Here is a 24,960-nt window from a genome sequence, read left to right as displayed (position 1 = left end):
AAATCTATATTGCAATTATAGAGGTTCAAAAATTTCAATTATAGAGGCCTTTTGGTCTCAAGGGACCGGGACCGGTCCTTTGGTTGCAAGTATTGAGGTTTTGCATTTATCCAGGTGCCAATTAACCAGGTTTCACAGTATTAAGTGTTCGTCTTGCCCCGCTGTTGTGTTGCTAGAAGTACCTCACCCAACCTTGTTATATTCATCCCAAAATATGTTGTACTAACTTATGATCGTACTGTAGAGCAGAAGTAGTGGAACGGGCGAAATGTTTTGATTAATCTGAGTACCTACAATTTCATTAATAAAAGCGGGTGCAGAACATTAAAAACTGCTTAATTACCTACTACTACTTACTGCTAATTGTAGGTACATATACTTACGTTAGTAATTGCTAATCGATTTTCTCCTGTATTCTCTAAGGCTTGATACGCAAATGACTTAATGATTATATAAGGATTGTCATTAGTCAGGCTCGGGCGTGACTAAATTGTTATGTGAGTACCGTAACTAAATAAAGTAAGTCATTTATTGGAGCCCAGTCAGTTAAACACCACGCAACTTCTAGGAGTGATACTAATTGTGACTATTAAAACCAAAACGTTTATTTATATTATTACGTACTTCATATTAAAATTATATTTGTGCCCCAAATAGGTACTTTTACAATACTTACACGTATATTTAAGTGCCTATATAGATAGGTACTTATAAGTAGTTAGCCAAAATCTAAAAACCAACGTTTAAATAATCATTTTTCTAAGCAAAGAAATGAGCACACGCTGTGATTTTTCGGATATATCATGGATGTGTCTTAAAGGAACATTTGAAGAGCAATTTGAGCAGTTGTTTTGTCATGTGCGACTGTCGGCAGAACAAGCAGAAAACGATCTACTGCGATTGTACGAGGATGTCATGAACACAGTGGGGTCACACTGGCCAGGTCAATTTCTATTCTATAATGAAATTTTTCTCCCATACGACGACAATATGATTTGGTGGTACCTAATCGTATCATTAAATATGGCGGTAAGCCAAACGTTTATCATCAAACCAAAAGCTAATCGAAAATTAAACTTAATATCGGAATGACAGACGCGACGAAAAGTGACGTCATCAACACAGTGTTATAAGCATGTCATTTTCACTAAAAGATGGGTACCTTCAAATCACATTGTAATTGACTGTACTCGTGGTTGTGGAAAAAATGTTTTCAAAAGTATAGTATTTTTAATACGTGTCCTTTTTAATGTCACAGGTTGCGAATTGTCACTGTTCGGCTCCCTACACGGAGGCACAGCTCTGAAGACTAGCGACGTAGATTACTACCTCCAAATTCCAGACCAGAATATGCCCGTTGAAGAGATGTGCAAAGAAGCTAAAGCTATTCTAAGTCGCCGTCCTGACGTCTTCAAGATTTTAGCCGCCATCGCACATGACGTTCCCTGCCGGAAGGTTACCATCTTACATTTGCCATCAAACAGGGAATGTGATTTGATCATAACATCCCCTGAATTATTTAGCAAAGAAAAAAATTATATACATTTATTGCACCACCTGTTACATTTGGATAAGAAAATTCGGGATCTAGTGGTTCTGGTTAAATATTGGGCGATAGTGCATAAACTGTTAGGACCATACTTTAGAAATTATATCATAATTCTTATGATGATATTCTACTTGCAATATTTGAATGTTTTGCCTAGCATACGGAGGCTACAAACAAATGTTCCATATATATTTTGGCGGAACTGGAACGTAGCCTTTGAAGAGTTTACACATTTTAACAATATTCAGTCTTCGCTTAGGCAGTTGTTGATGGGCTTTTTCCAATTCTACAGCGCTTACGACTTCGAAGAAAATGTAATATCCGTGTTCACCGGTCGTTCTATTGCCCGCAAGAGTTATAAAGATATCAGTGGCGTTTCAGAGGACTTTGAATTGTATAAAGACAATTTGAGACGCAAGCTATGCGAGCCAATTGACCTAAGCACGCCGATGTGTGTGCAGGACGTGTTTAGGCACAACAGAAACTGCGCTTATGGCGTTTCGCCTGTACTCTTTCAAAATATAAGGATGTGTTTGAAGTCGGCGGCGCAGCTTTGTGGATCAGAATCTGATGAGACCTTCCTTCTCGCTATTCTAACAAAACCAAATTAGGAATGTCTAGTTTGTTATTTTAGGTTTCCTACCAACCTGCCAGGTTGGCTTAAAGTAATGAGAATTTTTATTTGCAAAAACATCAATAAAAACTCAATTGCTATAGGTTTAAGGATTTTAATATGGTAAACTCAATCGTGTTTTTGAAAATAAAAATTTCACATTACTTTAAGCCAACCCGTTAGTATTGAAATAAAAAGTTTTTGAAAAATGTTTTACCCGCTTATCAATGATATGGATTTAATCCAGCGTTAGTCACCTTTGGAGCCAAACAAGTCGCTGAACATGCTCGAGGTGGAAGCCGCGAGGCCGTTTAGGTCGGAGCTAATGTTCGAGAAGAAATCCCGATGCGTGGCCGCCAAGAGGTTGGTCGTCTGCAGCGCCGTCGAGTCCCGCCGCGGCGCCGGCGCGGTCGGCGTAGACCCGCCATCTTGGCTTTCACCCTGTTTGGAACATATTGGAGTAAGGTTAAGAGCCAACAGGAGGGGTCATTTCTCCATACAAACGTACTCGACTGTTTCCTCCTTGGTTTTAGAAGCTAGAGCAATGATTTTTTCAACACAGATTATTATTATCAATATCTGTGTCGGACCGTTTTGCTTTTTTGGATATTTTAGTTTTTTAAGGCGCTAGAGCCCTTGAAACATGGCGAAAATGGCCTAATTTATTTTGCCGCAATGAGAGGCGTGGTATTCAAAACTGATACCAGTTAGCCAAAAAAGCAAAACGGTCCGACACAGATAATTTCATAATCATTCATATTCCCAAATCTAGTTACGATTGGTTAAGTTTTGGAGGAGGAAACAGTCGAGTACGAAACCTCGATTTTTGAGATTTTTACGCGGAATTGCAGTAGGTTCAGACAACAGAGTTTTTGAAAAATCGTAGCGCTTTTTTAGATCACAATACGGTTGCCCAAAATTTTATTAGCAGTCTTAAGGTCTTTCTAGAAATTTCATCGATTAGAATCCTGACTTTTTGACTTTCGCTCGAAAGAAAAAAATCACACATAGGTTTAAAATGCAACTTACAAATTCGTAACAATTATTGCACAAAAACTAAAAATGTGCAATTTTATTTTTGATGGAACTCGTCCATTACTTTTTATCTCATCGATTTACACGATGCATAAATCTCTGTAAAATATATTAATAGTATGAATCTCACCTTAAGCAGTCCTTTCTTAGCCGCGGCTTCCTTAGCGCTCTTAGTGAGGTCTCCCAGAGTCGACTTCCCCACATAGGTGAGGTCCTCGAAGGTGTTTTTGCTGACGGCCGTGGCTGTTTTGCTGGCTTCGAGGGCGGACTTGGATGCTTCCTGTACGCTTTTAGACGCTTCCTCTGCTGCTTTTTTGGCGTGTAGCGTCAGCTATAAACATTTAGATATTGGAATACGGCAATTGCAAGTTTGTTTCAAGGAATCAATTAGGAATAAAAATTATATAAACAAAAATGATTATCATTGCAAAAACTAGTTATTTAACTGTTCAGCGAATAAAAAAAAACAAAACCGTAAAAAACCATAAGTTAAAGTGACGTCACAAAGTTTGTGACTTCCTCTCCCTTGTCACATGTCACATTTTCTTCACCACCTATACTTCGTTTTTTTTTAGGATTAGAAATTTGGTAAACAATCTTGATGTGTCTTTTAATTGAAAAACACTTTTTAAAAATCAATAACTATTACTTATGAAAGCAGAAGACTATAAAAGATCGTATTAGATTCATAATAGTTACATATTTACCGTAACTTATTTTTAAAATGTGTTTTTCAATTAAAAGACATATCAAGATTGTTTACCAAATTTCTAATCCTTAAAAAAACGAAGTATACCTCTCCCTATTACGTGTGACGCAATTAATGGATAAACCCTTGCCAAGGCCACTTGCGCCATCCAGGGTTAGCCTTTCACTCGTGGTTAACCGGTTAAACTCGGAGTTAGTTAACCCTAGATGGAGCAAGTGGCCCCAAGTATAATTTATGTCAGATTTCCGTCTTAAGCCAAAAAGTCATAGGTACCTACCATTATTAAACGCATGTGACTACGATACAATTTTCAACGCAGTTCTAATTGATAGATCTAATGATATGACAGAGTTAAAACATGAACAGAGTTAGGGTTTCTGAGACAAAACTGTGAATTCATGACAAGCCGAGACGTTAAACAGTGCATAAGCCAACAAAAATTATTTACTTTATATTGGAAGTAAATTATCATCTATTAGATGGTAACTATATGGCATGTTTGTCAAAGGATTTAGTGAAAGCTTTAAGACTAAGTGACTATTTGTAAATTGTGATCCTTGTTACATAATAAAGAAAAATTGGTGTTTTGTACTTGTATTATTAGATATTACTTAATCAAAAGTTTTAAGTACCTAAAAAATCGCATATGAAGGTTCATTCGCGACATACAGGAGCGGTATGGTATGCGGGAGAAAAAATCACATTCTGGCCCATGGTTTGGTTGGGTTTTTCTATACCTACCATAAACAAAAAATAAGGGATATATATATGTACCTTAAAAATCCCATATAATATATCTGATATAAATTGCAGATTTTTATTTTAGACCGTATGGGAAGCGCCTAGGAAACCTAACCTCTCACCGCTCCACTACAAACGGATTATGTAAGAATTTATATTTAAGATCTATAAATTGACCCTTGTATAATACATATATGAAGCTCTTAGCTTCATATATGTATTATACAAGGGTCAATTAGTACGTAGAGTCACCTGCAATAATATGTTACACAACGAAGGCCGAAAAAATATCTAACACGATCCTATTCGTAGAGCCATAAGAGCGTGTCATATATTTTCGCGGCCTTCGAAGAGTAACATACGAGGGGCGTTCAATAAAAAGTGAGAATGAGTATGTTATATACAACTTTTATTAAATGTTATTTTATTTTTCGACATAGTCACCTTTTAGCATAATACACTTAGTATATCTTTTTTCTAAACTTAAAATTCCATTTCTAAAAAAGGTTTCATCTTGAGTACTTGAAAAATCTTATATTGCAGCGACTACCGCGTCGTCGTCTTCAAATTTCTTGCCTCTTAGGTATTCCTTCAATCTCGGAAATAGGTAGAAATCACGAGGGGAGAGGTCTGGTGAATACGGAGGATGCTTAAGGATATCGAACCCAGCATCACGTATTGCAGCCATTGCAACGGCGGACTTGTGTGCCCGTGCATTGTCCTGATGGAACAACACAATTTTCGAGAGTTTACCTCGCCGTTTTTCACGGATCTAATTGCGCAATGTTGCTATTTGTTTGGCATATAAAGAGCCCGTAATAGTGGCTCCATGCTCGAGATACTCAATCATTACGACCCCTTGGTCCGATGGTAATCCCAAAAAACAGAGCCCATGACCTTACCGGCAGATGGGCCCACCTTGAATTTCTTCGGAGTTGGAGATGATGGCCTTTTCCATGTCATAGACTGCAGTTTCGTTTCAGGGTCGTAATGATGGAGCCATGTTTCGTCCATTGTTATAAATCGCGCCAAAAAAAGTTCCCGGTCTTGCTGTATCAGGTCCAAAGCTTCTTGACAAATCTCGACTCTAGTTTGTTTTTGCGTGTCAGTAAGCATTCTGGGTACCCAACGCGCTGATACCTTTTTCATACCCAAGGGTTCATGTAAAATATTATGCACGCTCCCCGTTGAAATCTTTACATTTTCAGCAATAAAACGAACCGTGACACGACGATCCGCCAAAACTAAGTTTTCAACTTTTTTCACAATTTCTTCAGTTACTGCTGTAGTAGGGCGTCCGGAGCGGGGGTGATCCATGGTCGATGTTCTTCCACGTCTAAATTCGGCGCACCAACGTGCGACTGTCGAATACGGAGGAGGATTAGACCTTAAAGTGTCCCGTAAATCTAAATTGACTTGGTCCATAGAAAAAAAATTCAAACACAAGTATTTGATAACGGCGCGCAGTTCAATTTTCTCCATTTTCGCTAACGTACTCAATATCATCGCAAAGAAATCGCCGTATTTTTTTTTAAACAAAGAACAGTTAGTTTTTTTTTTCATGGCAATCAGCTAGGTAGATTAGCTTTGTCGGCCAGTATTTACTTTCCTAATATTTAAAGAGTTTGCATCTCATTCTCATTATATATTGAACGCCCCTCGTACTATTGAAAGAAAGAAAGAAAGAAAGAAAATACATTTATTTATGACAAACACAGATGACAAAAACTTGTTGACACATATACAATGTATATATTATATAACATAAAGTGCAAATGCCATAAAAGGGTCACAACTCAGCATGTAGCTGGCCTATTGCAGGTGACTGTACCGTTAAAGTGATGGGTAGCCCTAGCATCATATATGTATAGGTACTAAACAAGGGTCAATTCATAACTGTAGAATATTAATTCAATCTTACGTTTCGCCGACTATACCTTATTATTTGGGGTAGTTGTTCACCCTCGTCACTGGCAAAACAATGAGTAAACAATCATTTCGTAGGTACTTAATGGGATTGAGTGATCCTTAAAGAAATTAATGTTAGTCAAATTTAAGCTAAGATGTGCCTAAAATGCCGAAATATTATCTTGCGAGTTAAAACTACCTATTCTAATTGGTATAGGTACTATTAGGTACCTACGTTAAATCTTCAAAGTTTTAAAACAGTGTTAGCTAAGCAATGTAATGAAAAAGTGGAAAATTAGCTAAGTTGAGGTACAAGCAAAATGTTCGATCAAATCTTGTATCAAGTGAGTTAATTACATTTATATCTCTAATTAATTAAGTCTAAGCGATATGGCTCTAATCAGTTAAACTACACAAGCAGGTGCCCACATTGATTCGCGAAAGTTACGTGTTTTTATAATTTTGGTGATATTTTTGTGGTAGCTGGCGATGTTTCGGCAGAAATGAGAAATTTTGATAGATATTTATTTTGGTAGTGACGCCTGTCTCGTTCTCGAGTCAAAGCGGGCCCCAGTGCTAAGTAAGTGATTATCATTAGTTGACTGTGATGCTTCCAAGCGGTCACGCAGTGGTCGATACCTGTCCGAAAGGCGCAAACAGTTTCTTATCTTCACCATCTGCCGCTTTTCCTTTCTTCGAATTTCGATACAAATAAAAACTCGTGTTAAAAGAGAAACCGTTGTAATTTATTTTGCGCTTTATATTGGCATTAAACAGACGGATGTCATTTGTCGCGCGTCCGGCTTTATGTTACCAAAGAGTTATTGATTGTAATAGAAAGGTAAAGTCTAAGTGTAAGGCCTGAGTGGACGCTCGGAGCGGAGCGTTCGGCGGGGCGTGCAGCGTAGCGTCGGGCTCACAAGTGATTTGAGCAGCGTGCACTAAGGCCGCTCCTATACGCTTGCATTTGTTTAACATGCACGCCACACGCCCCGCCCCGCTGCACGCCCAACCCGAGCGTCCACTCAGGCCTTACACTAAGTTAAACACATGCCCGCTAGGGCCGCTAGGTTACCAGCCGAAACAGATGGCGCTGTATTGCACCATATGTTTTTTGGTTAATGAATTTTCAAACAAAACTTTGACAACCAAAGTTACCGCACTAAGTACGGAGTCGTACGGCGCCATCTCGATCTCGTTGAGCTGCCAAATTCGAACTTCGATTTTAGATTCTCCTTATCTCACACAAACACAATTAATAAGCCTTAGATATTAGGACGATCAGAGTGTACCTAGTTAGTATTAATTTTACATAAAGCTACTTGTATTACCTTGTCCATATGTGCGAGCAGTCCGTCCTGGCTGCCTTGGCGCGTCGTTTCTCGCACCAGCTCCTTCGCCTGCGCCGCAAACTGCTCGAGCAAGGAGCTCTGAGACGCCTGTCGGGATACGCCACTGTTTGCGCGCTGAAACATCAAGCAATACCATAGAGAAAAAAATACATAGAGTGCTCACTCCATACATCAGTTTTAGTACCAAAAAGACTATTAGCATCTAGCATCGAGTAGCGGAACTATCAGTACTGCTACTTGACAATAGATGTAGCACCGACCGGAAAGTCTTATGCTGTTGAGATAAGACTTTCCGGTCGGTGCTACATCTATTGTCAAGTAGCAGTACTGATAGTTCCGCTACTCGATGCTAGATGTAGACACTGAAATTAGTAGTCTGAACTGATGTATGGAGTGAGCACTCTTGTCTTTATTTCTCTATGGCAATGCTCACAAAACCATCAAAAAAATCTGGATAATAGAACGGTTGTTAAGTTTAAGTATGAATTGTATGACCAATTTTACAGGTGAATTAGATAGCGCTGTACGCTCGTAAACGATCACTATGTTGTAAAGTCGTGACTGCAAATTTTTACTATAAATAACAATATTTGGCGTTGTCAAACTGCACGCTGTACACTTGTACTGTTGAGTCACGTGGGGTAATTTTTAGGGTTCCGTACCCAAAGGGTAAAAACGGGACCCTATTACTAAGACTCCGCTGTCCGTCCGTCCGTCCGTCCGTTTGTCACCAGGCTGTATCTCACGAACCGTGATAGCTAGACAGTTGAAATTTTCACAGATGATGTATTTCTGTTGCCGCTATAACAACAAATACTAAAAACAGAATAAAATAAAGATTTAAGTGGGGCTCCCATACAACAAACGTGATTTTTGACTGAAGTTAAGCAACGTCGGGCGGGGTCAGTACTTGGATGGGTGACCGTTTTTTTTGCTTGTTTTACTCTATTTTTTGTTGATGGTGCGGAACCCTCCGTGCGCGAGTCCGACTCGCACTTGGCCGGTTTTTTTGCTTGTTTTGCTCTATTTTTTGTTGATGGTGCGGAACCGTGCGCGAGTCCGACTCGCACTTGGCCGGTTTTTGAGCTCTAGTCAGGCTTCTGTAGGTAGTTATTCTAGTTTGATTTACCCACCTTGACATGTGGTGGGTGTGAGGGCGTGAGCGCTCTGTCGCTGTCACTAGTGGAGCCGCTAGCGCTGTCCGCGGCGCGGCCGCGCGCCACCACGGTCTTCGGCGTCGTCGTCGAGTTCGAGTCAGACTCTCGCCCGAAACTGCCGCTGTCCGTGTCCTGGATACACAAGATAGATAGATAAACCATTTATTAGCTTGCCACAATACACACATTGACAGAAAAAACAGAAACAATATATAACAATATCAAACTAAAACTAAAATCAGGAACAAGATGTATCAATAAATGTGCTGTGTGCGTTGCAGCAAAACAAAAGGGTTCTGGCTCAGTAATACGCTCCACTCTTTCGGGTGAAGCACTGATAATTCTGCTAGAACCCAGATCACGGACAGATTATCGAGTAAAAATTAATAATACAAAAATACAAAAATATTTAGAAACTTGCCTATTAAATAATAATTAGCTACGGATTGTGTAAAAGTGTGGTGCCTGTTAGTGTATATGTAGTATGATATCAGATGGGGGATAGAAAACGGCCTACAATAACACAAAGGGATAAGGTCAAGTGAGGTAAATGCAACTATGGGGTTATTGCGTCTCTCCGTTTTTTCCAAGTAGCTCAGGCATGAAACGTTACATAGTAGAGGGCGTTTCGACCAATCGTATTCGAGAAAGAACGGAGAGACGCAATAACCCCATAGTTGCATTTACCTCACTTGACCTTAGCTCAGACGCTAGTCGTTCATACTAACTATACTAACGTTTATAATTTGGTAGTTTTGTTTATGTTTCAAAATATTGAATTAGATTAATTTAATAGCCGTTAATTAAAAATAATTTATTTTAAGGTAGGTACATAATTTTCATGTCTAACCTGTCAAAAAAAATGGCGGACGAATGTTTGAAATATCACCATATTTAAGAATTATTTCGCTTAAGTTTTTTGTTCCCAAGTGTAATAAAAACATCACCCTCGTCTCCAATATTTCACTTACATCCGCGCATTATCCGCGGGGAGGGCTCGGCGGGTAGGCCGCTTGTGTGTAGGTATGTACATAATTGTGAAATCTCCGCCAAAAGCCCCTAGTCTTTTAAGATGGAGTGTACAATACGTGCACTCAAGATCTTCTTAGGACCTCTTGCACCATCCCACTAACCCGAGATCAAGCTGTTAAACCGTTAACCCAGTGTCAAATTGTACTGGTAACCATAGCAACTCCAGGTTTAACCGGTTAACCCCGGGTTAGTGAATGGTGCAAGTGAACCTAAACGGGCGACGAGTGTTTTTTTTACTTTGGGTAGGTCGCCGGGCGGCTCGTCTGGACTGGACTGGCGGCTTCACCTCGCGTTTCAAGATGGACTGTATAATATATATGAAGGTAAGGATTACGTTACAGAACTCACGCTCTTCTTAACGGGCGGCGAGGGCTCTGCGGGCAGGTCGCCGGGCGGCTCGTCTGGACTGGACTGGAGGCTGGCGGCTTCGCCTCGCGTTTCAAGATGGACTGTATAATATGAAGGTAAGGATTACGTTACAGAACTCACGCTCTTCTTAACGGGCGGCGAGGGCTCTGCGGGCAGGTCGCCGGGCGGCTCGTCTGGACTGGACTGGAGGCTGGCGGCTTCGCCTCGCGTTTCAAGATGGACTGTATAATATGAAGGTAAGGATTACGTTACAGAACTCACGCTCTTCTTAACGGGCGGCGAGGGCTCTGCGGGCAGGTCGCCGGGCGGCTCGTCTGGACTGGACTGGAGGCTGGCGGCTTCGCCTCGCGTTTCAAGATGGACTGTATAATATGAAGGTAAGGATTACGTTACAGAACTCACGCTCTTCTTAACGGGCGGCGAGGGCTCTGCGGGCAGGTCGCCGGGCGGCTCGTCTGGACTGGACTGGAGGCTGGCGGCTTCGCCTCGCGTTTCAAGATGGACTGTATAATATGAAGGTAAGGATTACGTTACAGAACTCACGCTCTTCTTAACGGGCGGCGAGGGCTCTGCGGGCAGGTCGCCGGGCGGCTCGTCTGGACTGGACTGGAGGCTGGCGGCTTCGCCTCGCGTTTCAAGATGGACTGTATAATATGAAGGTAAGGATTACGTTACAGAACTCACGCTCTTCTTAACGGGCGGCGAGGGCTCTGCGGGCAGGTCGCCGGGCGGCTCGTCTGGACTGGACTGGAGGCTGGCGGCTTCGCCTCGCGTTTCAAGATGGACTGTATAATATGAAGGTAAGGATTACGTTACAGAACTCACGCTCTTCTTAACGGGCGGCGAGGGCTCTGCGGGCAGGTCGCCGGGCGGCTCGTCGTCGGACAGCTCGCTGTGGTCGCTACTGGAGCCCGAGGGCGACGGCGACGCCGACGCGCGCGCGCGCGGCTCCTCGCCGTACATCAGCGACGACGGCGGGCTGTACACCTGACAACACGCATACACATAAACTTTTTCTACTCGTCGACTGCAATGCTTGAATTAAGACTTCGTATAATAAAGAATAAAAAAAAAAGCCTCTTTATTTCCTTATCAGTTTACAAACTTGATATCGTTTAGGTACATACTATTAATTCTTAATTTATTTCATCTATTATCTTTTTTCTCTTTTTAAGCTTATTTTAATTAGTTAGTAAAAATATTTAGACTTTCGTATACCAAAGTGAAATCGCATACTTTTTTCACTATGGGACCCCAACTCAACTATAATATTCATTTCGATACTGTTTAGGCAACTATAATATTCATTATGATACTGTTTAGGCAACTATAATATTCATTTCGATACAGTTTAGTCAACTATAATGAAATTGACCAATCGAAAGCGCGGAGCAAGTACCAGGACCTCATGAGTTACGAGAAGGTGTCGTTGACCAACCGGCCGGGGGCGCGGGGCGCGGGGGCCGGGTCGCGTACGAATATGAATGTATCGCGGCTGCTCGCGCATCTTAGCTGTATACTTTTGGTTTTTTACCTACATATATGATTCTTCTACTAGTTTTAAGTATTTTTTTTTGTTGAATCGTAGAAAAAGTATTGTATACAATAGTAATATAATCAACCTCTCTCGTACCTTCCTTAGGCAACTCAGCAAGCTTCGTTGCCTAAACACGGTACTCGACTGAAAAGCTCTCCATTATATCACGATTGTATAAAATACTATTACAAGCCGCAATTACTTCATTTATGTTTTAACGGTGGTTAGCATAGGACCTAAGAAGTATATTGACATAGATTTTGCTTACAATTAGAAATACAATGAAAATGTTATCCATACAAAATAATTCGTGACTGTACTAATATAACACACAAGTTACGCGATACGAGCTTTTCAAATCGTGCTTCGAAATCGACAACTAAAGTCTAGCTAAAGTAAAGCTAATTCATTAACCACAAAATGTATGTCACTTTTTCTTATACTTTACACGTTTTATACAGTCGATGAATAGGGGAAATACAGGGTATAAATATAGTCTACGCTATACATAACAAGAAGTATTTATTGTTGCCACAGATATCGTCTTTCATTGAATGCCCTTATTATCCACCATTGAAGGTTTTATCATGTTCTCAACATGATACGCCCACAACATAAAAATAAACAAGTAATGTAAACTTACTGTTCCTGGATCTAATGAGGACGATAGAGTCATCGGCACTTGAACCACGGCGCTGTAGGTTTCTCCGATCACGTGTTGTTGATGATGGTTTCCTTTCAAATAACAAAATAACGTTAACCCTTAAAGGTCTCTGCCCACTACACCGTATCATACCATGACCGTAGTAGGAACGTGTCAGGCAAAAAAATATTCTTTGTATTAAAAAACCGGCCAAGTGCGAGTCGGACTCGCGCACGGAGGGTTCCGCACCATCAACAAAAAGTAGAGCAAAACAAGCAAAAAAACGGTCACCCATCCAAGTACTGACCCCGCCCGACGTTGCTTAACTTCGGTCAAAAATCACGTTTGTTGTATGGGAGCCCCACTTAAATCTTTATTTTATTCTGTTTTTAGTATTTGTTGTTATAGCGGCAACAGAAATACATCATCTGTGAAAATTTCAACTGTCTAGCTATCACGGTTCGTGAGATACATCCTGGTGACAGACGGACGGACGGACGGACGGACGGACGGACGGACAGCGGAGTCTTAGTAATAGGGTCCCGTTTTTACCCTTTGGGTACGGAACCCTAAAAGTATGAGACTATGTGTTAGAATAGATAGTTAAACGCAAACTAGCAACACAGTTTTGACATGTATGTGTCACATCTTTATTTAAAAAAAATAAAACTTCTTCTTGTCTTTGTCTTACACCCGATGGTTTCATTTTGCATTTTCCTAAGCCCTTAAATATTAATTAAAACATTAATCTGCTTAATATAAGAGGTTTCTAAGAGGTTATGGGCTATTTTTACCTCAAATAATTAAAATTAGTGTTTTACCGATAAGTTTCGCGGCTCAGTTGTCAAACAAGTTAACTTAACCTCAAAGTGCCCACGCGCTGTGTGGCAAGTTTTTATCTTTTCAGCAATTTCAGCCTAAATTATCATTAAATCATGGCTGCGCAAATATCAATGGGCACAATTGAGAAGTTAATTGGCAGGGAAAATTACCCGACATGGAAATTTGCGGTCCAAAATTACTTGGAACATGAAGACTTGTGGGACACTATCGAACCAAGTGCCGGTTATGTGGCAAACGTCAAGAAGGATACTAAAGCAAAGTCGAAGATAATACTTCTGATTGATCCAATTAACTACGTCCATGTACAGGAGGCGACCACGGCGAAACAGGTATGGACTAAATTAGGACAAGTGTTTGACGACTCCGGGCTCAGTAGAAAAGTAGGTTTATTAAGAGATCTGATATCAGCCAAGTTGGAGGACAGCTCTGGTATTGAAGAGTATGTAAATAAAGTAATGACAACAGCTCATAAGCTTAGAAATATTAAATTTGTAGTCGAAGATGAGTGGCTTGGTACTTTGCTGCTCGCTGGCCTTCCTGATGTCTACAAACCGATGATTATGGCTATTGAGAGCTCAGGTGTGTCCATTACAGCTGATTTTGTAAAAACAAAGCTGCTCCAGGAGGTGAAAACTTCAGATTCTGCAGCGTTATATGTAAACCATAATAAAACTAAAAATATACCTAAGTCTCAGAAAAGTTCACATGGAAATCAACAAAAGAAGGGGCCGAGATGCTATAATTGCAATAAGTACGGCCATTTTAGCAGTAACTGTCACTTCCAGAAGAAAAATAAAACAAATACCCAAAATAATGGTTATTTTGCCGCTTTTTCTGTTGCAGACAATTTGGATGAGAACCGCTGGTATATCAATTCCGGCTGTGCTTACCACATGTGTAGGGACAGAAACTGGATGTACAATGTTACTTCGTCAACAGTAAGTAGCATTAAGGTGGCAGATAAGGAGACTTTAAAAGTGGAAGGATGTGGTAACGTGAACTTACAAATAAAAGACTCCGAAGGCAAACCTCAGACAATTCAGGTTAGAAATGTGTTATATGTACCTACTCTGGCTACTAACTTACTTTCTGTGAGTGAGATGACAAATAATGGCTGTGTGCTTCAATTTGAAAAAAATGTCTGTAGAGTCTATCAAAATAAAAGACTGATCATGACAGCTTATAAGTGCAATAACATGTATCTTTTAAAAGAAATTTCTGTAGCTCCGGCATTTTTATCAACCGTTGAAGAACAAGATATAAATATTTGGCATCTTCGAATGGCTCATCTGAACTTCACAGACTTACAGAAAATAGTTGATTGTACAGAGGGTGTTAAATTATCAAAGAAAGGCAGCCAAGTCTGTACAACCTGTATGGCAGGTAAGATGAAACGACAACCATTTAAAAATATTGGAACCAGGGCTACTGAACCTTTGCAACTAATTCATACAGATGTTTGTGGACCGATGGAAACTAGCTCTATAGGAGGTTCCAAATATTATGTCAATTTTATTGACGATTATAGTAGGAAAGTTTATGTTTATTTTATGAAAAACAAGTCTGAAACTTTACAGAGCTTTAAGGATTTTAAGAATCTAGTGGAAAATGAGACTGGAAAAAGAATAAAAATGATCCGTTCTGACAATGGAACAGAATATGTTAATAAGGAATTTAAATTATTTTTGAATAAATTCGGCATACAACATCAAACAACTAATCCTTACTGCAGTGAACAGAATGGGATGGCCGAGAGGATGCACCAAAATCTGGTGCAAAAAGCTAAATGTTTGATTCTGAATTCCAGGTTAGAAAAAGCATTTTGGGCCGAGGCAGTATCCACGGCTGCTTACATAATTAATCGGTCACCAACCAAAGCTCTGGACTACAAAACACCATATGAAATGTGGTCTGGTAAGAAGCCTAATATTGATAATTTAAGAATATTTGGTTGTCAAGCCATGGTTCATGTGCCTAAAGAAAAAAGACAAAAATGGGACCCCAAGGCGGTCGAAATGTTATTTGTTGGATACTGTGAATACACCAAGGGATACAGATTTTATGATTTAAAGCAGAGAAGAATATACAAAAGCAGGGATGCTGTTTTTCTTGAGCACAAAGTTCAAAATAATAGCGTTATTGTACCATTATCAGAACTGCAGGAAGAGGAGACCGAAGACTTGTTTCAAACAGTTGATACTTCTAGTGAACCTTCTGACACATCTGAGCCTCAAAATTCAGCCGATACGACTCTAAATGGGAGCCTTAAAAAAGAATTATCTGAAGATGAGGATACTTACTTTACTGATAATGCCGATGAGGAGTACTTACCAGATGAAACACTAAGTGATGAATTATCTCGTAAAATGACGCTAAGGCCAAGAAATAATAAGCCTGTCACCTACTTATGTCAAGAAAGCACGAGTGGTTCAAACCAAGCAGTAGCTTTTTTTGCAAAAGAGCCAGAAACACTGAAGGAAGCTCTTTCAGGTCCAAACGCAAAAGAATGGAAAAATGCCATGAGTAATGAATATGAGTCACTCCTGCAAAATAATACATGGACGTTAGTACCCTTACCAGAAGGCAAGAGAGCCATTCCGTGTAAATGGGTCTATAAAATAAAGACTGATGCCAAGGGCGAGATTGTACGATACAAAGCAAGACTGGTCATTAAAGGTTTCATTCAGAGAAAAGGAATGGAATATAATGAAATATTTGCTCCGGTTGTTCGTCATACTTCAATCAGATATTTATTAGCATTGGCAGTCAAGTACAATTTATTCATTGAACAAATGGATGCGGTTACGGCCTTCTTACAAGGGGATATAGATACAGAATACATGTACCAACCACCGTCTTATGAACATGGAGAAGAAGTATGCAAGTTGAATAAATCAATTTATGGCCTGAAGCAGGCGAGTCGACAGTGGAACTTGAAGCTTACATCTGTGTTAAAGGAATTGGGACTGAAAAGTTCATCAGTGGACCCTTGCATATTTCACAAAACATTTGAAGGAAATATTCTAATTGTACTCATTTATGTTGATGACATATTGATATTTTATAACAATGAACACATGGGTCAAGAAATAAAAAAACAATTAAAAAGCAAATTCGACATGAAGGAGCTTGGTTACATACATCATTTTGTCGGTTGGAGAATTGAACAAAATTCGTCTAGAAGTGAAATTTATATTGATCAGACCGCTTACATAGAGAAAATTCTGCAAAGATTCAAGATGACAGATTGTAATCCGGTGCATTCACCATGTGACCCTAGCATTAAATTGATCAGCACAGAAGATGAAAAAAATATACTTACAAACATACCTTACCAAGAAGCAATTGGAAGCCTGTTGTATTTATCCCAAGGGACCAGGCCGGATATATGTTTTATAGTAAACAAATTAAGTAGCTTTAATAACAAGCCAGAACAGCAGCACTGGCTTGCTTTGAAAAGAGTGCTGCGATATATTAAAGGTACTAAGGAAATGAAATTAATATATAGCCAAAATACTGAAGAAAAAAGAACGTCTGGCTACTGTGACTCTGACTGGGCTTCAGACATTAACAGCCGAAGATCTTGCTCCGGCTACACTTTTTTGTTTCAGGGTGCAGCAATATCATGGCGTTCTAAACGTCAAAACACCATTGCGCTTTCAACCATGGAAGCAGAATTTATGTCGCTTGCTGCTGCCATACAAGAAGCGATGTGGCTCCGACACTTGGAGTCTGAATTACATTATGATGTTGGAACATCATCGACTGTTATATATTGTGATAATCAAAGCGCCATTAAATTTGCAGGTACAGAATCCTATTGTGCCCGCAGCAAACATATAGACATCAGATACCACTTTGTTCGAGAGAAAGTAGCTAAAAAGGAAATAGAAGTCATCTACCTTGGAACCGAGGATATGGTGGCTGATGTCCTGACCAAATCCACTTCACAAGTGAAAATTCAAAAATGTTCCAGTGCCATGGGTTTGCGCTTAAAGGGAGGATGTTAGAATAGATAGTTAAACGCAAACTAGCAACACAGTTTTGACATGTATGTGTCACATCTTTATTTAAAAAAAATAAAACTTCTTCTTGTCTTTGTCTTACACCCGATGGTTTCATTTTGCATTTTCCTAAGCCCTTAAATATTAATTAAAACATTAATCTGCTTAATATAAGAGGTTTCTAAGACTATGCCCACTAGCCCGTTCCGTCACCGAACATGCCATGCACGGACCGTCAAAAATTGTCGGCGAGGATATTTTGCCGGTGCCGTAACGCTACGCGCACGGCACGCAACGTTGCCAGAACGGTGCGTGCAGGCGGCGAAACGGTGAGCAAACGGGTTATAACCGCGTATGGTGACCGTTCTAAGCCCGTTATAAACACGTTGCCGTATCTATTGCTCGCTCTTGCCAGTATGACAACCATTCGCTCGCTCTTTCTGACGAGTCTGGCTCTCGCGAATACAACGCGGGTACTAAGGGGATGAAACGCGGATGCTACGGGGATTATAGGCGGATGCTACGGGGATGATACACGGATACATACGGTCACTAAACCCGTTATGCACGGATATGAAACGATGTGAACACGGTGTAATGGGCATAGTAGTCCGTGTCGCGTTACATTCCGTGCTTGATACGTTGATAGCACGGTCATGGTATGATACGGTGTGGTGGGCAGAGACCTTAAATTGGCGAAAAACGTGGACGGTTTGGAGTTCAAGCCTGCTCGGAGCTCAATAGTGCTAATGATGATATGATTCAGAAAAAAATGCAAAAAGATAGTCAAAGGTAATATGCCTCCTGTGTCCCGTTGGCAATTTTATTTCTCAAGTTCAACATTCAGCCAGTTCAACATCGGACAACGCTGCGGGGCGAGATCTAGAAGGTTTTCGATGCGATTTTTATTTAGATAAACATTTTTTTGCCTGTAATATTGTAATAGGTTAATGCTTTCTATAGTACCTGGTGATAGATCGGACGAGACTATTTCGGAGACGAAATCACTGAGCGAAGAGTATGAAGAGCTCGTGCTTTCGGCGGCTTCGGAGTCTGATCCACTTTCATCTGTAAAAACAATGATATTATATAACCAATACCAATATATAAAAAATACTTCCATATTTTATTTCTGTGCCTACTAAGAAATCTGTTATTTTTGATTAATTTTCTCATTCCATCCCTCTTTGTCACACTCGTTGTTAAACATAAGGTCATCTCTTTCTCTTTCGGCGTGCGGGAGCTCGTTAGCACGTGCACATTTCTCGCTTGTCCAGCCGCGACTAAAGGCAACTTGTCCAATTTGTCACAAGTTAAGGGCTTCAATTTTGGAACGCCTATGACCTATCTTGAGTTATAAATCATTGTGTAAAAACGGTAATAATGATAATTTCGCGACTTCACTAGTTTAAAGCGCTGACGCAGGGACCGAATAACTTTTGTAGAGATGAGCCATCCACAGTGGAAATCATGAATTTGACATTCAGCCACAAAAGTAGATTTGACAAAGAGTCGCATATGGCTTGCCGCGGTTTTCTGATCCTCTAACGTTAGGTCTAACGTTAAGAAAGTGCTGCTTCCAAAACGAAGGTCGGGGATTCAAACGTTGGAACAAACCAACGAGTTTCTAGACTTTCTAGAAGCGATGTATGAAACATCAATAGATAATCAGTTATTTTTAAGAAGCCGAAATAAGCCGTTTCATTTAAATATTTATTGTCGGGTACTGTTAGATATTATATTGTAACCTTTATTGCAGACAAATAGTCCATATTATACACATAATAAATTAACAAACAGTATTAAAATAGTATTTTATGCAACCTTGTTTAAGAGAGGTCAAAAAAGGCGAGCGGCATGAGTAACAATTTGAGGCGAAGCCGAAAATTGTTAATAAAGACGCCACGAGTATTTTTTGACTCAGTTAAACAACGTTGCATACAATACTTTTTCTACGACCAAGCACTTACTTTGAAATAAAATTGTAAATTTAACAAATATTTTTAATTCAAGAAGTAGCAAAAATGAAAGCTACGTGCGGGAAAAGAATGAATGAATGAATGAAATTTAAAAAAAAACATGTCTATGGTTCACTTATTTGTCAGGGATGACATTTAAAATAAGGTTGGCAACACTGTATTTCATTCAATATTTTTTAAGTGGTCATTACACGAAGTATCGTAAAATCGCCAAAAAGATACTGCGTGTATGCACAAGTTCTTTTTTGGGGAATAGACTAAAGACTTGTCTTGACAACTATAAGGTAGGGTTTTAAAGGTGTGTGCACGACCCTTTAAATGACAAATAAAAGTACGGGAGTAGAAAAAAGTTTTAAAAAGTTTTTGAACTCGTTAAATAATGGAATTTGTATGCAACATTACAGTCCCGAAATCGAGACTGCAATGTTTTTAACTTTTTTATTTTTTGAATGACCATAAACTACGCACTTCGCCGAGAAAATATTTATTGCCGGGTACTGTGAGATATTGTCGTGACCTGTGGGCTGGTTGTCGTGGCGCTGCAGCTGCCGCAGCGCGCCGTTGAGCGAGCTGCCGTCGTCCCACACGGCGAACCGGATCGGCTGCAGCTGCTCGGCGAACCACTTGGGCTTGTCGCCGACCTGCCGCGGGTCGAACAGGCCCGTCTGCACGCGCAGGAACGCCACGTTGCAGGGCGTGAGCGACCACTCCGCTAGGAACTCGACCGCCTGACCAAATAATTAATGTAATGTAATTTAATTGGTATAGTTTGTAGCTTTCTAATAGACCCCGAAGGCTAATCCTATTGTCTATTGTTAAGAAAAACCGCTCGTGCCACGTGCCACAACCACCTGCATAAAAATCGGTACTTCGGTTACTGAGTGCCGGCGAGTCGAACGCCACAGAACCAGTCTAAAATGTGTCATCGAGATGCGTAACAAAGGCGCGTTATCGGAGAGCGCACCTACACTGGTTTTTTGAGCGTTGGACTAGCCCGCGCTCAGGTGCCAAATAGAATAATTAGGACCCTTTTTTGCAGGTAAGTAGCACGTGCGGTTTTACTGAACAATAGACAATAGGATTAGCCTTCGGGGTCTATTAGAAAGCTACAAACTATATGTGTATACCTAATTTCAAATTTGTATGCTTGCCGACGAAACATAGCGTTCTCAAATACTTTTTGTACCTATCCAACACTGTTACCTATGTTCACAAATAAATAATTTGTCTTGTAAAAAAAAATATACATATATTTTTTTTTTACAAGACAAATTATTTATTAACCGACTTCCAAATCTAAAAGGAGGAGGTTATCAATTCGGTTGTATGTTTTTTTTTTTTTTATATTTTTTTTTTTTTATGTTTGTTACTCCATATCTCCGTCATTGCTGGACCGATTTTGAAATTTTTTTTTTGATTGCATGTATATGCTTACAGATTGGTCCCGTTTTTGTCAAAGCCCAGTTCTGATGATGGGATCCATGAGGAATCGAGGGAACTCCTCAAATCTTAAAGGCATACATATAGTGATTTTTGTATTTTTATCAACAAATCAAGCACATACATTCAAAAAAGTGACATTTGATGAAGTGGAACTGCTGATGATGATCAGAACGGAACTCTTCAACGACGCATAGTACACGTTTGACGATTTGTCCTCTTCGTTATGTTTGTTAAGCAAGTTAAGTTTTTAAGCCACATTTTTGTCAAGCTCGAGTTCTGATGATGGAATCCATGAGGAATCGAGGGAACTCCTCAAATCTTAAAGGCATGCATTTAGAGATTTTTGTATTTTCATCAGAAAATCGAGCATTTTCATTAAAAACTGTCGCATTTGATGAAGTGGAACTGCTGATGATGATCATAACGGAACTCTTCAACGACGCATAGCTCGCATTTGGCGATTTGTCCTTTTCGTTATGTTTGTTAAGCAAGTTAGGTTTTTAGGCATATTTATGTCAATCTCAAGTCCTGAACATGGGATCCATGAGGAATAGAGGGAACTTCTAAAATCTTAAAGGCATACGTATAGAATTTTATATATTTTCATCAGAACATCAAGCATTTACATTACAAACTGTGGCATTTGATGAAGTGGAACTGCTGATGATGATCAGAACAGAACTCTTCAACGACGCATAGTACACGTTTTGTGATTTTGAATTTCGATTTTGACTTGGACTGGGCCCCGGACTCCGGACTCGGACCCGTACTCGGACTCGGACTCGGATCCGGACACGGACCCGGACCTTGACCCGGAAAATCATTATGGTATCTAAACTAAATATACCACTATGATTACCATAAAATGTATACATATTACCAAATAAAGTATAAGCGCCGTTAAGTGGGTCCAGGCTAGTAGTTAGAGAAGTCGGTTTTTTTCTATTAAAGATTATTTTCTTATACGTATATTACACTTGCTCATAAAGGGGCTTCACGCAGGTATAGCGAGAGTAATAGGTAGCAATAAAGTGGTACTCTCTAGGGAATAATGGATTTTTTTAAATTATGTGTGGTCATATGTATGAACCAAGAAGGTTATAATAAGCTATATCGTTTTTTTTAGCATTAGAAAGAACTTGAAAGAAGGTGAGCGATTATGACATGTCTTTTAATTGAAAAACACTTTTTTAAATTCAATAACTATTATTTATGAAAGCAGAAGACTATAAAAGATCGTATTAGATTCATAATTGTTACATATTTACCGTAACTTATTTTTAAAATGTGTTTTTCAATTAAAAGACACATCAAGATTGTTTACCTTATTTCTAATGCTAAAAAAAACGAAGTATATAAATACATTATACAAGTAACATTATGAATATATAGAGACTCAACATGTAACTGCAGCATTGATATATACATATAGGTAGGTACTCGTAACAATGTGATACAGTTGACAAAACACGAAACTTTCTTTAAAATTGTAGGTATTAAAACACAAGAACGAAGTTAGAAGAGGAAACGGAAAACCGAGAGGAATTTATACGCAACAAATAAAAGAAAAAGTAAATATTGCGTCTTACAGGGACCTAGAAACAGCGATAAGTGTGAGAGGCCCTAACACGGAAAACGTAAATCGAAATTTCTTTATCGCTCGAATATTTACCTATGCAAGAGCATAGAGAAATAAGTAAGACAAGAGTGCTCACTCCATACATCAGTTCAGACTATTAATTTCAGTGTCTACATCTAGCATCGAGTAGCGGAACTATCAGTACTGCTACTTGACAATAGATGTAGCACCGACCGGAAAGTCTTATCTCAACAGCATAAGACTTTCCGGTCGGTGCTACATCTATTGTCAAGTAGCAGTACTGATAGTTCCGCTACTCGATGATAGATGCTAATAGTCTTTTTGGTACTAAAACTGATGTATGGAGTGAGCACTCTATGTATTTTTTTCTCTATGGCAAGAGCGATAGAGAGTTAGATAACGAAATTTCGAGTTTTAATTTTTAACAAGCAGAAACGTCTGCGAACGATGCTATTAAGCTTAGAATTTTAAAAGTGGAAGTGGATCCAGAGGCCGTATGTTCAAGTCTCACCCAAGACAGTAATTTTTCCACTTTTAAATTTATTCTAAATTCGAGTTTTCATTATAATGATGACGTCCTACCTGTGTGCGTGCGAACTTGTTCAGGAACGAGGTGGTCCGCGGCCGAGACCGCAGGAAGCTGTTGATCTGAAAGGCGACCACGGGCCGCGGGTACAGCCGCAGCGTCCGCGTGTGCTCCATAAAGTTCGCCAGGATGTTTTGGGAGTTGAAGAAGCGAACCTGACGAAAACAATCATGTAATTAGTACGTACGTACACTAATGTAAGCGAATCAAATTCTTGTTTTTTATCGGAAAAGTAATTAAGTGTCTTGTCTTGTCTAAGTAGTGAGTGAATATTTTATCTATATAGTTCTACCTACTTATGCGGATAAGGATACGATACTGGCAATCCTATTTTTCGTCGATGCATAACACCCTACACTAAAGCGCCCACAAAATTTCAGCCCATGTTTGATAAAACATTAGCCTCAATCTTATATCTTTAGTTGAAGAGTCACGGGTGGACAGATGCTGTTGCGGCGTCATCAGACAGAACCACTCCAGGAACATTATCCTATTTGTTAACGAGTGGATTGTTTTTGCCTTTCACGATGGCGACGACGTTGCAGCAGATTAGTGTAAGTGTAAGGCCTGAGTGGACGCTCGAGTTGGGCGTGTTAAACAAATGCAGACGTATAGGAGCGGCCTTAGTGCACGTTGCTCAAATCACTTGGGAGCCCGACGCTACGCTGCACGCCCCGCCGAACGCTCCGCTCCGAGCGTCCACTCAGGCCTTACACTAAGGCCTGAGTGGACGCTCATGTTGGGCGTGCAGCTGGGCGGGGCGTGCGGCGTGCATGTTAAACAAATGCAATCGTATAATAGCGGCCTTAGTGCACGCTGCTCAAATTACTTGTGAGCCCGACGCCACGCTGCACGCCCCGCCGAACGCTCCGCTTCGAGCGTCCACTCAGGCCTTACACTAGAGGGTTGAAGGGTCCCCAGCCCGGAGGCGCCGTGGCGTGTGGCTACACTAGTAGTTAGTTACCATGGCGACCCTTGTGGCCACGTCCACCGAGTCCACGTCGTTGCCGTAGATGAGGGGGTTGAAGGGCTGGTTAGAGGCGAGGGAGCCCCGCTGCGGCGTGTGGCCGACGCTGGCGGCGCCGGCGCTGGCGACGGACACGCGCCGGCTCTCGGGCGTGCTGTGCGGCAGGGACTGCGCGCCCTCCGTCGACGACCGGAACGTTGGGGGATGCACTCTGCAAACGTAACAAAATAGCACTTAGTGTAAGGCCTGAGTGGACGCTCAAAGCGGAGCGTTCGGCGGGGCGTGCAGCGTGGCGTCGGGCTCACAAGTAATTTGAGCAGCGTGCACTAAGGCCGCTACTATACGTTTGCATTTGTTTAACATGCACGCCGCACGCCCCGCCCCGCTGCACGCCCAACTCGAGCGTCCACTCAGGCCTTACACTTACACGTGACGGAGGCCAAGGAAGGGGAAGGAAACAATGATTTATAACTCAAGATAGGTTATAGGCGTTCCAAAATTGAAGCGCTTAACTAGTGACAAATTGGACAAGTTGCCTTTAGACGCGGCTGGACAAGCGAGAAATGTGCACGTGCTAACGAGCTCCCGCACACCGTAAGAGAAAGAGACGACCTTATGTTTAACAACGAGGGTGACAAAGATGGATGGAATGAGAAAATTAATCAAAAATAACAGATTTCTTCGTAGGCACAGAAATAAATATGGAAGTATTTTTTATGCTCCTCAAGTATGAGTATAACCTATCTATGGTTATATAATATCATTGGAAGGAAAGTGACGCTGCGTTGCGGTGATGCTACTTGGTTTTTATAATGGCAGTCAACGCCACCAGTGTCACGCTAGGACTGTCACCAGTGTCACATACGAATTCGGTTCAGGCCTTGATATGTGAT

The 24,960-nt window shown here is 40.5% G+C and overlaps 2 protein-coding genes across 2 annotated transcripts in view; one reads left to right on the top strand and one right to left on the bottom strand.

Moving 5' to 3' along the window:
* The window catches only part of LOC134662377 (MAP kinase-activating death domain protein), a 68,579-nt gene that overhangs the window by 27,274 nt on the left and 16,345 nt on the right, over positions 1-24,960 (bottom strand). Inside the window, exons 11-20 of the mRNA XM_063518584.1 lie at positions 24,065-24,278; positions 23,097-23,255; positions 19,989-20,199; positions 18,459-18,560; positions 12,646-12,737; positions 11,291-11,452; positions 9,041-9,196; positions 7,887-8,021; positions 3,328-3,528; positions 2,420-2,603 (exon numbers count right to left, since the gene is read on the bottom strand). Coding sequence (XP_063374654.1) covers positions 2,420-2,603; positions 3,328-3,528; positions 7,887-8,021; positions 9,041-9,196; positions 11,291-11,452; positions 12,646-12,737; positions 18,459-18,560; positions 19,989-20,199; positions 23,097-23,255; positions 24,065-24,278 — 1,616 coding nt within the window. The remainder of the gene's footprint in view (positions 1-2,419; positions 2,604-3,327; positions 3,529-7,886; positions 8,022-9,040; positions 9,197-11,290; positions 11,453-12,645; positions 12,738-18,458; positions 18,561-19,988; positions 20,200-23,096; positions 23,256-24,064; positions 24,279-24,960) is intronic.
* On the top strand, positions 729-2,205 carry LOC134662375 (speckle targeted PIP5K1A-regulated poly(A) polymerase-like). Its single transcript, XM_063518582.1, has 2 exons — positions 729-943; positions 1,259-2,205. Exons 1-2 carry the CDS (start codon positions 772-774, stop codon positions 2,158-2,160), a joined length of 1,074 nt encoding a protein of 357 aa, XP_063374652.1. The 5' UTR covers positions 729-771; the 3' UTR covers positions 2,161-2,205.

The sequence above is a fragment of the Cydia amplana genome, chromosome 3 (genome assembly GCF_948474715.1).
Source record: "Cydia amplana chromosome 3, ilCydAmpl1.1, whole genome shotgun sequence".
NCBI classification, from domain to species: domain Eukaryota; kingdom Metazoa; phylum Arthropoda; class Insecta; order Lepidoptera; family Tortricidae; genus Cydia; species Cydia amplana.
Note: the sequence above shows the minus strand (reverse complement) of the source record. Positions and strands in the feature narration are given on the sequence as shown.